The sequence below is a fragment of the Chiloscyllium plagiosum genome, unplaced genomic scaffold (genome assembly GCF_037043375.1).
Source record: "Chiloscyllium plagiosum isolate Xiang-an unplaced genomic scaffold, Cpla_swu_hap1 HiC_scaffold_19, whole genome shotgun sequence".
NCBI classification, from domain to species: Eukaryota; Metazoa; Chordata; class Chondrichthyes; order Orectolobiformes; family Hemiscylliidae; genus Chiloscyllium; species Chiloscyllium plagiosum.
In genome coordinates this window covers 67,411,233-67,432,887 of record NW_028270157.1, presented here as the reverse complement: position 1 = coordinate 67,432,887, position 21,655 = coordinate 67,411,233, and the positions used below count along the sequence as shown (strand labels likewise).

The following is a 21,655-nucleotide window of genomic DNA, read 5'->3' as shown; positions in this document are numbered from 1 at the left end:
AATACCGTTTCTGCCGTCGCCGCATCCACTTCCGCCCCCAGTGACGTCACTCACCTGCACAACCGAACATGCCGCATGCGTCTCCGCCCCCACGCCAATCTCCACCCCCACACCTAACCCCGCCCCCACACGCCAATCTCCACCCCCACACCTAACCCCGCCCCCACACGCCATCTCCACCCCCACACCTAACCCCGCCCCCACACGCCAATCTCCACCCCCACACCTAACCCCGCACCTCCAATCTCCACCCCCACACCTAACCCCGCCCCCACACGCCAATCTCCACCCCCACACCTAACCCGCCCCCACACGCCAATCTCCACCCCCACACCTAACCCCGCCCCCACACGCCAATCTCCACCCCCACACCTAACCCCGCCCCCACACGCCAATCTCCACCCCCACACCTAACCCCGCCCCCACACGCCAATCTCCACCCCCACACCTAACCCCGCCCCACACGCCAATCTCCACCCCCACACTAACCCCGCCCCCACACGCCAATCTCCACCCCCACACCTAACCCCGCCCCACACGCCAATCTCCACCCCCACACCTAACCCCCGCCCCCACACGCCAATCTCCACCCCCACACCTAACCCCGCCCCCACACGCCAATCTCCACCCCCCACACCTAACCCCGCCCCCACACCTAACCCCGCCCCCACACCTAACCCCGGCCCCACACCTAACCCCGCCCCCACACCTAACCCCGCCCCCACACCTAACCCCGCCCCCACACCTAACCCCGCCCCACACCAAACCCCGCCCCCACACCAAACCCCGCCCCCACACCAAACCCCCCCCCCACACCAAACCCCGCCCCCACACCAAACCCCCCCCCACACCAAACCCCCCCCCCACACCAATCTCCACCCCCACACCTAACCCCGCCCCCACCAAACCCCGCCCCCACACCAATCTCCACCCCCATGCCTAACCCCACCCCCAACACTGATCTCCGCCCCCACGCCTAACCCTGCCCCCACACCGATCTCTGCCCCCATGCCCAACTCTGCCCCCATGCCTAACCCCACCCCCACTCCCAGCTCCAGCCCCACACCAGGTCCTAGCTCCCAGCCCTGCCGTATTTTCACCATCCCTCCAGACCACCCCCTCTCTGAGGATGAAAGATCAGTCCTCAACAGAGGCCTTACCTTCATCCCCGTACGCTCCCGGATTAACGAGTTCAACACACGACGTGACATTGAACAATTCTTCCGCCGCCTTCACCTCCGTGCCTACTTCTTCAACCAGGATTCTTGCCCACCCTCTCATGACCCTTTCTCCCGCCTCCAATACACCCCATTCAGCTGGACACCTCGTGCTGGCCTCTTACCCGCCATCGATCTCTTCATAGCCAACTGCCGCAGCGACATTAACCGTCTCAACCTGTCCACCCCTCTCACCCACTCCAACCTCTCACCCTCACAACGTACAGCCCTCCATTCCCTCTGCTCCAACCCCAACCTCACTATCAAACCGGCCGACAAGGGAAGCGCGGTTATAGTTTGATGCACCGATCTTTACATTGCTGAAGCTAAACGCCAGCTCGTGGACACCTCCTCCTACTGCCCCCTTGACCATGACCCCACCTCCCACCACTAAACCATCATCTCCCAGACCATCCATAACCTCATCACCTCAGGGGATCTCCCATCCACCGCCTTCAACATCATCGCCCCACAACCCGCACCACCCGTTTCTACCTCCTGCCCAAAATCCACAAACCTGACTGCGCCGGCCGACCCATTGTTAAAGCCTGCTCCTGCCACACCGAACTCATCTCTGCATACCTCGACACGGTCCTGTCCCCCTTAGTCCAAGAACTTCCCACCTATGTTCGGGAAACCACCCACGCCCTCCACCTCCTCCATGATTTTTGCTTCCCTGGCCCCCAACGCCTTATCTTCACCATGGACATCCAGTCCCTGTACACCTCCATCCCCCATCTTGAAGGCCTCAAAGCCCTCTGCTTTTTCCTTTCCCGCCGTACCGACCAGTACCCTTCCACTGACACCCTCCTTCGACTGACTGAACTGGTCCTCACTCTGAACAACTTCTCTTTCCAATCCTCCCACTTCCTCCAAACCAAAGGAGTAGCCATGGGCACCCGCATGGGCCCCAGCTATGCCTGCCTCTTCGTCAGATATGTGGAACAGTCCATCTTCCGCAGCTACACTGGCCCCACCCCCCACCTTTTCCTCCGCTACATCGATGACTGTATCGGCGCTACCTCGTGCTCCCACGAGGAGGCTGAACAGTTCATCCACTTTACTAACACCTTCCACCCCGACCTCAAATTTACCTGGACCGTCTCAGACTCCTCCCTCCCCTTCCTAGACCTCTCCATTTCTATCTCGGGTGACCAAATCGACACGGACATTCACTATAAACCGACCGACTCCCTCAGCTACCTAGATTACAACTCCTCCCACCCTGCCCACTGTAAAAATGCCATCCCATATTCCCAATTCCTTCGCCTCCGCCGCGGCTGCTCCCAGGAGGACCAATTACAATACTGAACAACCCAGATGGCCTCCTTCTTCAAAGACCGCAATTTCCCCTCAGACGTGGTTGACGATGCTCTCCACTGCATCTCTTCCACTTCCCGCTCCTCCGCCCTTGAACCCTGCCCCTCCAATCGCCACCAGGACAGAACCCCACTGGTCCTCACCTACCACCCCACCAACCTCCAGATACATCGTATCATCTTTCGTCATTTCCGCCACCTCCAAACAGACCCCACCACCAAGGATATATTTCCCACCCCTCCCCTATCAGCGTTCCGGAAAGACCACTCCCTCCGCGACTCCCTCGTCAGATCCACACCCCCCACCAACCCAACCTCCACTCCCGGCACCTTCCCCTGCAACCGCAAGAAATGCAAAACTTGCGCCCACACCTCCCACCTCACTTCCCTCCAAGGCCCCATGGGATACTTCCATATCCGCCACAAATTCACCTGCACCTCCACACACATCATTTATTGCATCTGCTGCACCCAATGTGGCCTCCTCTACATTGGGGAGACAGGTCGCCTACTTGCGGAACGTTTCAGAGAACACCTCTGGGACACCTGCACCAACCAACCCAACTGCCCCGTGGCTGAACACTTTAACTCCCCTTCCCACTCCGCCAAGGACAACACGACGCCTGGGAACCCTCCAACCACAAGGGATGAATGCAGATTTCTCCAGCTTTCTCATTTCCCCTCCCCCCACCTTATCTCAGTCCCAACCTCGGACTCAGCACCGCCTTCTTGACCTGCAATCTTCTTCCCGACCTCTCCGCCCCCACCCCCACTCCGGCCTATCACCCTCACCTTAACCTCCTTCCACCTATCGCATTCCCAATGCCCCTCCCCCAAGTCCCTCCTCCCTACCTTTTATCTTAGCCTGCATGGCACACCCTCCTCATTCCTGAAGAAGGGCTTATGCCTGAAATGCCGATTCTCCTGCTCCATGGATGCTGCCTGACCTGCTGCGCTTTTCCAGCAACACATTTTTCAGCTCTTGAGATAAATGACAACATTTTCTTTCTGAACTACGGACCCAACCTGCAAGTTAACCTTGAGAGAATCCTGGACTAGCACTCCCAGATCCCTTTGTACTTGGCTTTATGAATTTTCTCACCGTTTAGAAAATAATCCATGTCTGTATTCTTTTTTCCAAAGTGCAAGACCTCACATTTGCCCATGTTGAATTTCATCAGCCATTTCCTGGACCACTCTCGTAAACTGTCTAAATCTTTCTGCAGCCTCCCCACTTCCTCAGTACTACCTACCTGTCCACCTAACTTCATATCATTGGCAAACTCCGCCAGAATGCCCCAGTCCCTTCATCCAGATCATTACTTTATATAAAGTGAACAGCTGCGGCTCCAACACTGAACCCTGTGAGACATCACTTGTCCGAAAAAGAACCTTTTATCCCAACACTCTGCCTTCTGTCAGACAGCCGATCCTCAATCGATGCCAGTAGCTCACCTCGAACACCATGGGCCTTCTCCGTGAGACACCTTATCAAAAGCCTTTTTGGAAGTTTAGATAGATAACATCCACTGGGTTTCCCTGGTCTAATCTACTTGTTACCTCTTCAAAGAATTTTAACAGGTTTGTCAGGCATGACCTTCCCTTACTAAATCCATATTGACTTGTTCTTCATCTGCAAGCCAGTAATTGTCAAACAATGCACAGAAAAAATTACAGGCCCAAGCAATCATAAGCATTCCACTGTGTCTACAAATTACTACCTTGTGATATAAGCTCAACAAATCTTATTGTAATAAGAAACTTAAAAAGCTGAAACGGATGCTCTTAGTTGGGCATGACAATTTATATTAAGTATGAGAGGGCAATGCATAGCAATTGCCATACGAGAAAAGTAACTTTGTAAGGACCTGGGCTAAGACATGAAAGGGAGGTTTATGGCAGGTATGTTTCATGGGGACTAAATGGCAAGAGCCTGCTTCCGATGGAACAGAGATGTTTTCATTGTCCACAGTGCTTTTAAGGAGGTTACAAACCTCAGAGGTTCTTATTGAGGAATACCTTTCTTGAGAAGCCACATTGTGTGAGTACATTACAGTTCATTTGATGGTCAAGGATATGAGGATTCAGACATCCCTTCAATAACACTTTCCTCACAAATCATCTTCTGAAATGTCCCAACCTGTACCTGCCTTTTCTGTGTCTGACTCCTACTAAGAAGGAAATACAGAAGGAGGCAGCAGAGACTACAGCTTTAACAATCCCAGCTAGACCAGGCAGCAGTGACAGCTATATAGCCTTTAGAGGGAGAAGCAACAGATGAAGATCCATCAAGGAGGTACAGAGGAAAGTGAGAACCAGGGTTTATAGGTTTCCCTGCAGTTATTTGCAAATTTGGGGATGGCAATGCCACAGAAAATTAAGAATGTCCACTGTATTATCTCAGGCAGGCTTTTGCCCAAAACGTCAATCTTCCTGCTCCTCGGATGCTGCTTGACCTGCTGTGCTTTTCCAGCAGCACTCTAACCTAGACTGTATTATCTCAGCTGAACTGATGCTCACAAAGACTAAGTGGCAACCCCATTCTACCTACTGTCAAGGTAGCCTTTATTTTATGCTAGCAGTTATCTTTGAGGGAGCCATTGGGGATGTGTGTGATATCTCCCAATAATGAACCCAGGATTTTACTTATCCCACTTTCAGCAGAGCATACCTCTTCTTTACCTATTATACCTATTACCTCAATGAAGAGAATCAAACATTAGGATTCTCACTTACCCCAAGTGCAGGGTACAAACAACTGTATCCATGTTGCTTTGGGAGCGCTCTCTCTCCAGCCTGTGGAATTATCATTACAATTGCCTCATTCCCTGAACGTTCAAATAATTTGTGGTTATGGAGGCCATGTTTCAGATATTATCTGGTAAAACCTGGCAGGATGTCTAAGACAAATGGAATTAGGGGATGATTATATGTTGATTGATGGTAATTGGATGAAAACTTGAAGATTTTGCATATATGGTGTGCAAGTTTTAAAACTCTGATCAGAAAAGCATATGTTAAGCTTTGCCTAGCCGACATTAAACTCTGATTTGTACCAGTTATCCACGGGGGTGCCATGACTTGCATGAACTGGAGGACTTGCAGATACCTGCCTCTCTCTAAGGTCCTTGATCTAGCCAGGGATGGCTGGTTGGACACAAGTTCTCTAAACCCGGCTCGTGACACCTGTAAGGCGGATGCAGTACTAAGCTACAATGCTGTTCATGTTTTCACCATGACTATAGAATCTCCTGACGGTGAGGCTTCAATGCCAAGTCTGCTCTCATGGGGTTTCGCAGTACAGCACACAGAGCTGTCCTACATCACTGGAGTATGCTGTAGCCTGCACAATTCTTGCCACAAAGTAGAGGGGGAAATGTCCTGGATACAGATGAAACTAGGGACCAAAAGCAATCCTAGGGTGAGATGAGACTGAGGGTCAGGAGATTAATCAGGACAATTCTCTCTGGCAGGAAGAATGAACAATATTTCAAAAACCCAAGAAGCTAGAGACAAGCTTATTGCCACCCAATTCCATAATGTCCAGTTTGTTTGTTCAACACAGTTCCTCACCATCCAAGCAGCCCCTTGCTGACGTCAAGGAAATGTCTAGCAAGTTGGTTTACTGTTCTCAACTTTTTGGTTCACAAATTAAATTTTACACTATCCATGTTGATGAGTGAATGATATGTTCATTTGACCTAATATTAAAGTAGTTAAGTATAATCTGCCTTATACCACTGTTAGAGAAAATGCAACAAGATATATGGTGTGCAAGTTGTAAAACTCTGATCAGAAAAGCATATGTTAAGCTTTGCAGAGCAGAGGCACGTTACTTAACCTGGAGAAGTGAGAGGTAATGCACTCATCAGACAGGCTGAGCAGACAAGGTATAGCAGGATTGTGGAAAGTACTGAAGATCCGAGGGACCATAGTGTGCACAGGCACATATCCCTGAAGGTAGCAGGGCAAGTAGATAAGGTAATTAAAAAGACATGTAGACATATGTCTTGATTAGCCAAGGTACAGATAGATGGAAGGGACATTATGCTGGAACTGTATAAAACGTTCATTAGGCCATAACTGGAATTCCAATTACTACATTATAGGAAGGATATCTTCCCTATTACCTGCTGGATCTGTATGATAGCTTTAAGCATGTGATTTAAGCATGAGGGGTTCCAAATCTTTCAGCATGTAGCCTTCTGCATTCTTTCTCCATTAAATAATATTCAGCTTTTGTTATTTTCCATCTGTCAAGTTTTTTGCTCACTGGATTAATCCCAGTATATGCCTTGCCAGACTCTGTGTTATCCCTACGATTTGCCTTCCCACCTATTTCGGCAGCATCTTAGTTTGGGTGCCAGCAATCACTGTTGACCGGCTGGCAAGCTTCAGCAAGGAAACTAATGGAATGGCAGCAATAGAGGTCAAAATCCTTTTCAGTTCAATACATTTTGAGTGATACATTTTGTCCTCCTTAGGACAATGAACAGATGATGAAAGTGAGTGGCATATATGCCTTTATGTACGCAGCTTAACTTACCATGCACATACTTTTTCTTGTTGCTGGTCCAGTAAAGGTCAATTTTCAGTGCGGAAATTGCTGTTTAACTCCTTGGTTTCTTTGACCAAGTGTTTGGTTGCCTGCTTTAATACTCCTGTGAAGCATCATACATTGCTTTACAAGCAATACATTGGTTGCTACCCACCTCTCTGGTTTAAATTTCTCTGGTTCTGGCCAGTATTTAGGGTCATAGTGGAGGACACCAACCGGAACTTCGACAGTTATCCCCGCGGGAATGAACTGTCCATTCACCAAACAATCTTTTTCACACCAGCGACCAAACCTGCAGCAAGCAACACAAGTGCTAGTTATTTTATCTCTGATCTTTACAGTTAGTAACTATGTATACAACAGTCAGTCCTCTCTTTCCCTGAAGGTACTGTATTCTAGTGTGGGTATACGAGCACCATATGTCCTTCACAGACACATTCTAACGAAGGTTTCTTTTTATTCATTAGTGAGATGTGGGCATTTCTGGCTGGCCAGAATTTATTGCCCATCTCTAGTTACTCTTGAGGAGGTGGTGTAGAGCTGCCTTCTTGAACTGCTGCAGTCCACCTGCTGTGGGTTGACCCACAATGCCATTAGAGAGGGAATTCCAGGATTTTGACCCAGCGATAGTGAAGGAATGGCGATATATTTCCAAATCAGGATAGTGGGTGGCTTGGAGGGGAACTTGAAGTTGGTGGTGTTCCAATGAATCTGCTGCCCTTGTTCTTTCACACGGAAGTGGTTGTGGGTTTGGAAGATGCTGTCTGAGAATCTTTAGTGAATTTCTGTAGTGCACCTTGTAGACAGTACACACCTGTTTTGGGTCCACTGCTGTTTGTCATTTTTATAAATGACCTGGAAGAGGACGTAGAGGATGGCTTAGTAAATTTGCAGATGACACTAAGGTCGGTACAGTTGTGGATAGTGCCTAAGGATGTTGTAGGTTACAGAGGGACATAGGTAACTGCAAAGCTGGACTGAGAGGTGGCAAATGAAATTTAATGCAGAAAAGTGTGAGGTGATTCACTTTGGAAGGAGTAACAGAAATGCAGAGTACTGGGCTAATGGTAGGATTCTTCGTAGTGTAGATGAGCAGACAGATCTCGGTCTCTCGGTACACAGATCCTTGAAAGTTGCCACCCAGATTGATAGGGTTGTTAAGAAGGCATACAGTATGTTAGCTTTTGTTGTAGAGGGATTGAGTTTCGAAACCATGAGATCATGCTGCAGCTGTACAAAACTCTAGTGAGGCCACATTTGGAGTATTGCGTACAGCTGTGGTCACCGCATTATAGGAAGGATGTGGAAGCTTTGGAAAGGGTTCAGAGGAGATTTACTAGGCTGTTGTCTGGTATGGAAGGAAGGTCTTACGAGGAAAGGTTGAGGGACTTGAGGCTGTTTTCGTTTGAGAGAAGGAGGTTGAGAGGTGACTTAGTTGAGACATATAATCAGAGGGTTAGATAGGGTGGACAGTGAGAGCCTATTTTCTGGGATGGTGGTGGCTAGCACGAGAGGACATAGCTTCAAACTGAGGGGTGATAGATACAGGACAGATGTCAGAGGTAGTTTCTTTACTCAGAGAGTAATGGGGCAGGGAACGCATTGCCTGCAACAGTTGTAGACTCGCCAGCTTTGCAGACATTTAAATGGTCATTGGATAGGCATATGGACGAGAATGGAATAGTGTAGGTTAGGTGGGCTCCAGATTGGTTCCACAGAGCGCCAAAGACCCTGCACTGTGCTGTAATGTTCTGTGTTCTATGCTGCTACTGAGTATTGATGGTTGAGAGAGTGGATTTTTGTGGATGTAGAGGCAATCAAGTGTGTTGCTTTATGCTGGACGGCGTCAAGCTTCTTGAGCTCTGTTAGAGCTGTACTCATGCAGGCAAGTTACTCGATCACAACCAGGAGTGGAAAACTTTGCTGAATTTCTTTCCCCCATACTCCCACTTCCTTATGGCAAAAGGCTCTGAAAAGCGTATATTTGCACAGCTCAGCTTAGCACGCGTCAAAAATCAATCTCGACCCTTCTGGTTGGCAACACAATAATAGTGGAGTAATCCTGCACTACATTGCTTGCTGCTACGGGATGATTAGAAACCAAGCTCTCAATCTCTAATTGTACGTTATGAAAGGCTTCAATGGATAAAAAGATGAGCAAAACTGGGATTATTCTCCTTCGAGCAGAGAGGTTTAATTAAAGATTTTTTAAAATTAATTTTTGGGATGTGGGTGTCACTGGCTGGGCCTAGCATTTATTGCCCGTCCCTAGTTGCCCCTTGAGAAGGTGGTGAGCTGCCTTCTTGAACTGCTGCAGTCCACTTACTGTAGGTTGACCCACAATGCCCTTAGGGAAGGAATTCCAAGACTTTGACCCAGCGATAGTGAAGGAATGGCAATATATTTTCAAGTCAGAATGGTGAGTGGCTTGGAGGGGAACTTGAAGATAGTGGTATTCCTATTCATCTGCTGCCCTCGTCCTTCTAGATGGAAGTGGTCATGGATTTGGAAGATGCTGTCTGAGGATCTTTGGTGAATTTCTGCAGTGCCTCTTGTAGATAGTACACACTGCCGCTACTGAGTGGAGGGAGTAGATATTTGTGGATGTAGTGCCAATCAAGTGAGCTGCTTTCTCCTGGATGGTGTCAAGCTTCTTGAGTGTTGGAGGGGCTGTACTCATCCAGGCAAGTGGGAGGTATTCTATCATATTCCTGACTTGTGTCTGTAGATGGTGGACAGGCTTTGAGAAGTATTGAGGTGAGTTACTCGTCGCAGTATTGCTGGCTTCTATTCTACTCTTGTAGCCACTGTGTTTATGTGGTTAGTGCAGTTGAGTTTCTGGTTAATGATAATGCCCAGGTTGTTGATAGTGGGGAATTGAGTGATGGTAACATCCTTGAATGCCAAAGGGCGGTGGTTAGATTGTCTCTTATTCATGATGGTCGTAGCCTGGTATTTCTATGGTGCGACTGTAACTTGCCAATTGTCAGCCCAAGCCTGGATATTGTCCAGATCTTGTTGCATTTGTACATGGACTGCTTCAGTATCTGAGGAGTCACAAATAGTGCTGAACATTGTGCAATCATCGGCGAACATCCCCATTTCTGACCTTATGATGAAGGAAAGGTCATCGATGAAGCAGCTGAAGATGGTTGGGCCTAAGACACTACCCTGAGGAACTCCTGCAGAGATGTCCTGGAACTGAGATGACTGACCTCAAACAACCACGACCATCTTCCTATGCATCAGGTATGACTCCAACTATCAAAGAGTTTGCCCCCAATACCCACTGATTCCAGTTTTGCTAGGGTTTCTTGATGCCACACTCAGTCGAATGCAGCCTTGATGTCAAGGGCTGTCACTTTACTGATGATCAACAGTAGACTGATGGGGTGGTAATTAGCTGGGTTGGATTTGTCCTGCCTTTTATGTACGAGACATACTTGGGCAATTTTCCATATTGAAGGGTAGATACCAGCGTTATAATTGTACTGGAACAGCTTGGCTAGAGGAGCGGCACATTCTGGAGCACAGGTCTTCAGTATTATTGCTGGAATGTTGTCAGGTCCCGTGGCCTTGGCAGTATCCAGTATCTCCAACTGCTTCTTGGTATCATGTGCAGTGAATCGAATTGGCTGAAGACTGATATCTGTAACGTTGGGTCCACTGGAGGAGCATATCAGGAAAGTGAGACAGAAACTGGGCAGATGGAAGCTACGGTCGCTGTCCATCGTGGGAAAAAATCTGGTGCGAGGCACTGTCATTGCTGTTATACGTGGCACAGGTCTGGCCTATTCCCAGAACCTGTGCCGCTGCAGTCACTCGGGCCACCTTCCAGTTTATATGGAGATCAAAGATGGACCGGGTCCGAAGGGACTCGCTGTACAAAGATCTGGGCAACGGGGGAAAAAATACACCCAATGCCACCCTCACCCTGATGGCCACCTTTGTGTGTGGCTACATCAAGCTGTGCGTGGATCCCCGGTACGCAAACACCAAGTGTCACTACGTACTGAGGTTCTACCTGTCCCCAGTGTTGTGAAGGATGGGCCTGGCCTCGCTGCCGCGGAACGCTCCGAGTAGTTGGACCGTTCCGTATCACCTGTCCTTTGTGGAGAAATTTATGAAGAAAAACACCTTTGACCACAAGTCCATCAGGAAGTGGTCAGCACATAGTGTCCTTGAGACCCTTCGGGAAAAGGAGAGGGCGGTTCCTATCGAGCGTTTCCCTGGGCAGACTGTCAAAGCCATTTGGCAGAATGCCTCATCGCCAGAACTTTCCAACAAGCACCAAGACATGGCATGGCTGGTGGTGAGAAGGGCTCTGCCTGTGAGATCCTTTATGCACACCCGGACTCTCAGCCGCACTGCACGCTGCCCTCGAAGCGTGCAGTGCGGGGGGGGGAACGAGACTGTCACACACCTCCTTCTGGAATGTGCCTATGCAGAAGAAGTCTGGAGAGGAATGCAGTGGTGTTTGTCGAGGTTCGTCCCGAGCAGCTCTGTGACGCGGAGCTCTGTGCTTTACGGTCTGTTCCCTGGGGCACACACCGAGACGAACATCAACTGTGCCTGGAGGATCATCAACTCGGTCGAAGATGCTCTTTTGTCTGTCCGAAACCTGTTGATCTTCCAGCTGAAGGAGCTGATCCTGACTGAGTGTTGCAGACTGGCACATTCCAAGGTCCAGGACTACGTGTTGAGGGACGCGCTGAAGCTTGGGGCAGTTGCCGCCAAGGCGCGGTGGGGAAAGACCACTGTGTAACATCTGCCTGCCTAAGAAGAACAGGGGGCCCACCCAGTAATTTGGGCTCCGTTGATGCCTCAGCAGAAGAGATGGATAGTACAGACTTGTATATACGAATGATTAATTCTGATCTCTGTATGTAAAGAAATGCAATGTGTGCATAAGAATGGCATGACCAATTGTATAGATATCAAAATAATTTTATGAATAAAGTATATTTTTGAAATAAAATAAAAAATTCAAGCAAGATACAGTCCTGTCTTTAATACAATCAATTAGATTTAATGAAAGCTTGGTATTCACCACTGAAATGGTTATCGAATTTATGATTCTATAATTTTTAAAAACATTATCCTTTAACTGTGTTTGTCTGTCTGTTGGTGTGTGAATTGATCAAAGAAAATTAGGCTTGGATCGTAGGAATTAATTAGATTATCTTATAGTTTTTCTGTGTTCTGCTGAAGTTATATTATTAATCATAACTTGCTAATTTTTATTTAAGTTATAAATGTATCCAATATGAGTTATTTGAAAAGTCCAGTTAAAAACAGTTCTGAGGGTTATTAAATATTTTAATTTCACTGTATTGCAAATCCAGTGTTAGTGAGCCTGATTTGGTCTGGCTTGCTCTCCTTTTTCGTAACACTTTATATTCAAAGGAAAATGAAGCTAGGACAGGGTGGTGCCAGCCGTGATGCCTAGGGAGGATGCAATATAAAAACAGAACAGTTTAAAGGTAAGCTCCCAAATCACAGTTTGCCAAGCTTTAAAAAAAGACCAACAGCGCAGTGTGATGTCTACATCTGTAACAATTCTTAGGACTGAAATTTGTTTTATCGTATGCTATGGAAATACTCCTGATACACTTGATTTAGCCAATCACTGCCTGAAAAAGTTACTGTGAAATCCTGCATGTATAAAACCCAGTGGAAATGTTTGTAATACAAAATAAAATAGTCTGTTATACAACAATACCTTCTAAAGTTTTTTTTTAACCTGATTCTCACTATAATGCCTGAAAGTTTTTTGGAATGTTTCTTTTTACCTGACTCCAGGCGGGTACATGCGTAGGGACTCTGAGATCACCATGTCCAAGTAGGTTAATTTCTGCACGTTGTTATAATCGGGAGTGATCTGAAAGAGTACAACGTTAAATTTATGCACAGCAACACTTTATATGTTGAATCTTTAACAAACAACAAATTCCAGATCTAGACAAGAATTTCTCGAGTATCTCCCATATTCACTGCAAGGGATTCACCTCAGTTCACAATGAATTCATTTTGTTAAGTTCTTTCTAGCACAGACAGTAACAAAGTTTACTCTACTGAGGAGGCAACATTTATCCCAGCAGTTCTCTGACAAAAGGTGGTGTTGAATTTAAGATGAAAGTTGTTGCCTGCTGTGCCTGCCTTCCATTCTACACTGTCCGTACCAGTTATTCTAGAGATGTGATATTTGATCATTCCTCAGCCCTGTGTCCAAGGATTGGCCAGTTATCTACCAAGCAAAGACCCCGTCCTTGCATTACAAATGGTACAAAGGCAAACACAATGAGGAAGGATTTCCAAGGATTTTTGCTGAGATCAAATAAATTAGGCATTTCTATTCTATTGCACCCAAATTTATTTCTGATTATCTTTGCAAGCTTCACTGTCTCAATATAAATTAAATTTAAGAATCACTATCATGGATCGATACTCTAACTGGTTTCAATTCATCACTTCAGAGTTTAACTTCATGTGAACAATTGATGAATATAAATTACCCCAAATTCCTATGTTAAATCATTAAAAAATCTTTTAACGTATTATGAACTATTGGAGCTAGTCTTCCCTTATGGCCTGGATTTAAGACCATTTACCCATTAACAGTCTGATATAAGGTCTGTGATTTATACAGATCGCAATAACATCTATTTTAGAATTTGGATTTTGAACTAGTGGCATGGGAATTTTGGTCTATATCTACGAAGAGATTTAATGATTAACTATTCTCCTGTTGTCAAGGTGATTTATTTTGAAAAGTATGAGATAGCCTATAGAGGCTAATGGGAATTTGTTTACACTGGGAGAGTTTATATTAATAAACAAAGTAAACAGTATAGTGTAACAGGTTTCCATTAGATGGGTATAGAATGGTGTTTCGTTTTGGCTTAGAGGAAATACCCATAGTTTGAAGAAAAGAAACTAAAAATGTGAAGTTATGAAAAACAGAGATCATTTAGAACTATTAAGAAACAGGTTATTTTAGTATAAAGAATTTAGTTTGAAAGTTCCAGAATGAGAAGTGTTTGGTTACAATACTGAAGCAATTTTTTGAGGCAGAGAAAGTCCAAGCTAATCTGTATGAAGATTCAAGGAAGAGGCTATCAGATTCTCAACAGTGGGAATTGAAACATCAGTTTAATTAAGCCCTGTAGAAGTGAGAGCACTAGGGCGCTGCAAGGAATAAGAGGAACATTTTCACCATGTGTTTCAAAATCTTTAAACTTGCTTTAATTTGGTTTATTCTAACTTATCCTCATTTTTGTTGTGAAATAACTTCTGTTTTGTTATTAAAACCAAATCTGCAGGATTCTGTGTTTATGTTTCAGTGCAGGACAACCTCATTAAACTAAAAATAAACAGAATGTGACCGAGCATGCCAGATTTCAGCTGGAGTCTGATTTGTCCAGTAATAAATTCAGCTGGGATCATAACAATACTAACTCTGGTAGGCTGGAAACTGCCTTGGTCATTAGCTGCATGGAAACTGTTTTGTTAATTGATATGGGTTATCTAATCTCAGTTGCAGCAAATATTGAGATAGCATAATTTGTTTCTGGCCTATGCGCTGAGATGGAGAAGGAATTTTGCCTGAGGTCTTTCTCTTGATTATTATTCAATGTGATATTAGTCCACAGAGCATGTGTTTAAACAGGGAATGAAGCCAACATTGTTTGTGAACTCTCCACTATCCTTCACGGTCAAATAGTCTGCAAATCCCAACACAGTCAGAATGGTTAAGTGCTTTCTGGCATTGCAGATGAACTTCCCAAAATCCTTCCTCAAATTGCTTACAGCAGTCTTTTTGTAAATTTCCTAATGCTTTCCTTTCCCATCAGAGCTATTATGATTGACAGCTGGAGAAGGTGGGGAATTGTCTAAATGTGAGAATGAGCATTAGAACAGCTTTCTTTCATAAAATAATATTTAAGGACACAGTATGAGTAATTTAAAATTTGACAAGGTAAGAGTTACAGGCTTTAGAAGTGCAGATGGTTTTGGATCTTTGACTCCCAAAGCTCTCCACTACTGGACTTGCCCACACCTCACGCCTGAGATTGCTGTGGACTAATTAAAAACTGACAGGTGGGAAAGCTATCCCTTTGCATCCTTCTTGAGCGGTCCACAGGCTTTGGAACAGGGGTGGCCACACCTTCCTCTTTCAACACCTTTACACTGTCTTCCAGCACAAACTGTGTGCTTTTTGAAGATTTGCAGATACATTCTATTTTGTTTAAAAAACACACAATTTGTAGAGAGTCAAGGTGACATTTTATAAACTCCTACTTTGGAAATAAAAGCAATCTGACTCCAAGTTAAGACACCAGATGGACTCCAAACATGACCTCGTGCCTAAAATACATTGTCTGACCAGAGGCGTCACCTCCTTTATATTGATAACACCTTGAGTTATCTCGGGGCAGTGACTTGAAAGAAATTCTGGGATTTGCAGATTAATCAACTGAAACCTGCACCTCCATTCTAACTGATTAAAGATTTAAGAGTGTTTAGGTGTGTTCAATTGATTTGCATGAGTTGTATGCTTCTTTGATCCTTGTCTAAGATCTTCCTCTCTCACTAGCACCTGATGAAGGAGAAGAGCCCAGAAGGTTTGTGTTTTCAAATAAACCTGTTGGACTAGAACCTGGTGTCGTGTGACTTCTGACTTTGTCCAACCCAGTCCAACACCAGCACCTCCACATCCAACTGGGTAGCATTCTTTTCACCTGGTTCCAATCTTATCCATCTAATAATAGCCAGACTGTCACTTATTGTGTCTTCATTTCCTGCTCCCACAACATTGATGCTGTATTGCCAAAGATTGCCTGCCTCCTAATTCATATCTACATACTATGCCTCATGACACATCCAAAGGCACAACAGCAATTTTCACTGTCTATGCCGATGACACTTGCTGCCACTTTCATCAAAGTAAGCATTGGAAAGACCAAAGTCTTTGTTTTTGCTCCCCAGTCTAAAATCTGTTCCCTGGCCACAGATTCCATCTTTCTCCCTGGTAACAGGCTGAGAATAAGTCAGTCTGTTAGCAACTTCCGTGTCACATTTTAGCTTCTGACTTCAATTTTGTGACTTCACTACAGATCACTTGTTTCCACTTCTGTAACATTGCCTGACTTCACATCTATCACTGTACTTGTGCTGCTGAATCTCTCATTCATGTCTCCATTACCACAAGACTCAACTATCCCAATGCACATTACCTGAACAAAAGGGAAGTCATCCAAAACTTTGCTGCCGATGTCTTAAGTCGCAGCTAATCCTTCTTTCCTATCACCCATGCTTGCTTACCTACGTTGGCTCCTGGAAAGCACCATCTTGATTTCAAAATTCTCATCATTGTTTTCATATTTCTCCATGTTCTCCACCCTCCCTACCTATCTCCTCTAGCCCCATGACTCTCCAAGATAGCTGCACATCTCTAATTGTGACTTCAGGCACTTTCCCAATTTTAATTACTGCAACATTTGTGATAGTGCTTTCATTTACCAATGCCTCAAACCCTGAAATTCCCTCCCTGCATCTCCCAGCTTCTCTATCTTGCTCTCCTTCTTTTACACACCTTTTAAAATCTTCGATCAAACTTCTAGGATCTTCCCTAATATTCTGTGGTACAGGGTCATTCTTTGTTTTATACCAACCCCGTGAAGCACCTTGGCATGTTTCATTAACATTGTGAGGGGTAGCCAACAATTCCATTTTCACTTTATCGTGTAACTAAAGGATAGTGGAAAGTAAACAAGATGAATCTGGATTATTTGTCATCTGGTGATTTTCTATGTCTCTGATGGGTCTAATGGTTTTTTCACTCTTACTGTTTGAAAGAATAAATGCCACGAGCTTATTGGATCTTGTGCTTGGCATGGTACCAGAGTAAACTAGGTTTTTACTGCTCAATGAAGCAGATTTATAAATTGCTGGGGAAGAAGGAACTTTATTGCTTGCAGTACGTTACAAGATGAGCAATTCAGGCATATACTGAACCACAACCTGAGTCTATAATTTACGGTCCAAATCTCTTTCAAACCATTTCTCTTTATCAGGTCTTGGAAATGCACACTCTATAAGTCAATTTTGAAAAAGCTCAGGTATTGTAATTTAAAGGCTCCTCTCTTGGACCAAGAACCTGCTTTTATTTTACAAAATAATAATTTTCCAACTGGCTTTTGGCATTTCTCTTTTGGTGTAATCTGTTCATTTTTCTTCAGTCAGGTCTTGTTGCTAAATCGCAAAGCAGGCTAGTGACTGACCCAGAACAACTTTAGCTGAACATTACTTCAATATCAGCATTATTGAAAACTGACTGGTGCTGATGAAAAAAAAGAGATGGTTAATGACAGTCACGTGGTTAGAAACATAGGAGCAGGATTAGATCATTCAGTGCTTCAAGCCTGTTCTATTCTAGATCACGATTGTCATCTATCTCGACTCTGGGTGATGTTACTTATATGGACTTGCAAAAGAAATTTCAAACTGTACCACATCATATTGCTGGGTATTAGGTAAGAAGACCTATTCCCCAACTCCTAACACCCCTAGAAGTTGGAAAAGTCAGTTTTCTACCTGAAATCCAGCGGCCCTACAGCAATCATACATAGGAAACAGCGTAACTGACTCACAGTGGGACTTCCACGACCATACTGAAGGTGTAGGGGTTGCGGAGTTGCTATAGAAAGGACATGCGATGGGTTAAGGGAAGGGTTCTGATCTTGGCTGATGCCTATGATGGGTGCACAAAGTCCTAAAGAGATTATCCAATTTCTCAACCAACATACATCACATGTGCACGCACCTGACAATGATGCAAGCTGCCCAGATATATCCTCTCCACAAAAACCAAGACAAATCCAATCCTGCCAATTACCCCTCCATCAGTCTTCTCTCAGTCAACAGTAAGAGTGAGAGAAGGTTTCAGTGAGTTATCTTCAGCTAGCTACTTTAATGATCTTCCTTCCATCAGGGCAGTTCAGTGGTTGGCACTGTTGCCTCACAGCATCAAGGATCTTCAATTCCAGCCTCGGGCAACTGTCTGTTTGGAGTTTGCACATTCTCCCTGTGTCTGCATGAGTTTCCTCCTGGTGCTCCAGTTTCCTTCCACAGTCCAAAGATGTGCAAGTTAGATGGATTAGTTATGTGAAATGCAAGGTTACAGGGATAGGCTGGGGGTGTATGTCTGGGTGGGATGCTCTTTGGAGGGTTGATGTGGACTCGATGGGCTGAATGGCCGGCTTTTGCACTGTAGTAATTCTATGATTTTCTATGATGAGCTTACTCAGTTAAGGTTGTCAAGTTTACCACCAAATAGTGGTAGATGCAGAATGCAGCAATTAGCTGGCTATTTAAGGGTTTCAGTAGGTCCAAGGGATGAAGGGCAGCCTTTCCTGCCCACTGTAATCTGGGGGACAGATGAGGGAAAGGCTGGGTGGGAATGTCACCTGCTTTATTTTACAATCACCACCCCTCCCCACCTAATGGGCAGTGGTCCACAAAATCCAGAAAGGAAAATCAAAGCCTAAAGGGATTAAAGAGCTAATGACTGTGTGGATTATGGCATTTACTGAAGGACAGAAAGTGGAAAATTGTGGTAAATACTTGCCTTTCAGAGTGGAGGAAAGTGTACAGAGACGTTACCTTGAGGTAGGTTGTTGATAGCATTGTTCCCTTTTATTGATATTAATAATCTAGGCATGGGAAGACATGTCATGACTTTAAAGTTTGCAGATGGCAAGAAATTTGAAAATGTAGTGAGCAATGTGAGAGACAGTGAAGGCTTCAGCAGCCATAGACTGGTGAAATTAGCTGATACATGTGTGGCAGGTAAAGAAGAAAGTGACACATTTTGTGAAAAGAACTGCAAGGCAAAATTAACTAAAGGGTTCAATTTTAAGAGGGTTACAGGAGCAGAAAGTCCTACCAGTGCAAGTAAAAGATTCAGGGTGTACCAAAGAGTTTCCATTTTTATTCACCAAGTTATCAAGAAAAAGTCATTATCTGAAAGAGCAATGGGAGTAGAATCAATGGGCTGAATCTTCTGAAGACAGACAATCACAGGCAGATAGCAGCTCCATATTTTAGTAAAAACTTTCAATTTGGGCCCTTTGAGATGGTAACTGCTCGGGAAGCCTTCAAACACAGTGGCATATCAGACTTGGAGGCTATAACATGCTGCTTTTTCACAGCAGTAACTGCTATATTAGGGGTTTAAGCTGCTAAAAGTATCTGACAAGCTGCAGCGAAAGAGTAACTGTGTAAGGTAAGTAGGCTATAGAGGTAGGTGGCAGGTGGGTAAGAATGGCAGATGGATGAGGGTGGCAGATAAGTGGGTGCAGGCGTAATGTGGCAGGTAGTTGAGGGGATATTGTGAGAAGTAGATGGGCAAAGGTTGAGGTGGCAGGTAGCTGGGCAATGGACAGCTCAGGGAAAGGAGAGGTCTTGGTGGTTCAGGTCAGTGGGGTGCAGGGTGCCACATCATGGGGATGTGTCAAGTTGTGGTGAAGAATGCTGTGCTAGGGTGGTTGTAAGATCACGGTGGGTGTTGGGTTGAGGTGTCGGTTTTATAGTTATCTCAGAGTTAAAGCAATTTCTCTTATGTTACTGAGGTAATTGTCTAAGTCAGTCAGTCAGAGCCATCAGAGGTCTGTGACTTAACTCCGCAGTAGACTATTTGGAGGATTCCAGATGTAGGTAACTGCTCTTCAGCAGTTCTAACTTCCTGGACAATTCGTAGAAGTCATTATAGATGGTCCCATTGTACAAATTATAAGACCATAAGAAATAGGATCACGAGTACGGCATTTAATCCCTTGAGCCTGATTTTAAGAAGAACAAATAAAAACTTTCTGTTAGTGAGGGAATCTAGGACTAGGAGACATAGTCTAAAAATTCTGGAGTGCAGAAAGGAAATATGTCTTTACACAAAGGATGGAAGAATTTTGGAATCCTTTTCTGTAAACATTACTTGATGACGGATAGAACGTAGATCGTTACAGTGCAGTACAGGCCCTCAATGCTGTGCCAACCTGTGAAATTAATTTGATGCCCATCAAATCTATACCGTTCCATTATTATCCACATGTATGTCCCATGCCCATTTAAATGCGCTTAATATCAGTGGGTCAACTACTGTTGCATGCAAGGCGTTCCATTCCCCTACTACTCCCTGAGTGAAGAAATTACCCGTAACATCTGTCCTAAATCTATCACCCCTCAATTTAAAGCTATGCCCCTCGTGTTAGCCTTCACCATCCAAGGAAAAAGGCTCTCACTGTCCACCCTATCTAACCCTCTGATTAATTTATATGTCTTGATTAAGTCACCTCTCAACCTTCTTCTCTACAACAAAAACAGCCTCAGTTCCCTCAGTCTTTCCTCGTTAGACCTTTCTTCCATACCAGATAGCAATCTAGTAAATCTCCTCTGAACCTTTTCCAAAGCTTCCACATCCTTCCGATAATGCGGTGACCTGAACTGCATGCAATACTCCAGGTGTGGCCTTACCAGTGGCTTGTACAGCTGAAGCATGACCTCATGGCTCCAAAACTCAACCTCCCTCCCAATAAATGCTAAAACACCATATGCCTCTTTAACAACCCTATCATCTTGGGTGGCAACTTTCAGGGATTTATGCACCAGGACACAGAGATCTCTCTGTTCATCTACACTGCCAAGAATTTTACCATTAGCCCAGTACTTGCATTCCTGTTACTTCTTCCAAAGTGAACTACGTCACACTTTTCTGCATTAAACTCCATTTGCCACTTCTCAGCCTAGCTCTGCATCTTATCTATGTCCCTCTGTAACCCACAACATCCTTCGTCACTATCCACAACTCAGCCTACCTTAGTGTCATCCACAAATTTAATAACCCAGCCTTCTATGTCCAGATCATTTACTAAAAATGACAAACAGCAGTGGCCCCAAAACAGATCCTTGCAGCACACCACTAGTAAGTGAGCTCAGAATGAACATTTCCCATCAACCACAACTCTCTCTCTTCTTTCAGCTAGCCAATTTCTGATCAAATTTCTGATTGAAATCACCTTCAATCCCAAAACTCTGTATTTTGTGCAATAGCTTACCATGTGGAACCTTATCAAATGCCTTACTGAAGACATATACACCACATTAACCACTTTACATTCATCCACCTGTTTTGTTACCTTCTCAAAGAACTCAATAAGGTTTGTGAGGCACGACCTACTCCTCACAAAACCAGGTGACTATCCCTAATCAAATTATTCCTTTCCAGATGTTTATAAATCCTATTTCTTATAACCTTTTCCAACACCTTACCCACAATCAAACTAAGGCTCACTGGCCTATAATTCCCCTTCTTAAACAAGGGAACATTTGCTATACTCCAGCCTTCTGGCACTACTCCTGTCGACAGTGATGACATAAAGATCGAAGCCAAAAGGCTCTGCAATCTCCTCCCTGACCTTCCAGAGAATCCGAGGATGAATCCCATCCGGCCCAGGGGTCTTATCTATTTTCAGATGTTCCAAAATTGCGAAAACCTCCTCGTTGTC

At 45.0% G+C, this 21,655-nt stretch overlaps 1 protein-coding gene across 1 annotated transcript in view; it reads right to left on the bottom strand.

Annotated features, from left to right (window-relative positions):
• Positions 1–21,655, bottom strand: part of tbxas1 (thromboxane A synthase 1 (platelet)) — a 238,952-nt gene that overhangs the window by 17,525 nt on the left and 199,772 nt on the right. The window contains exons 11-12 of the mRNA XM_087997508.1: positions 12,887–12,975; positions 7,249–7,386 (exon numbers count right to left, since the gene is read on the bottom strand). Coding sequence (XP_087853634.1) covers positions 7,249–7,386; positions 12,887–12,975 — 227 coding nt within the window. The remainder of the gene's footprint in view (positions 1–7,248; positions 7,387–12,886; positions 12,976–21,655) is intronic.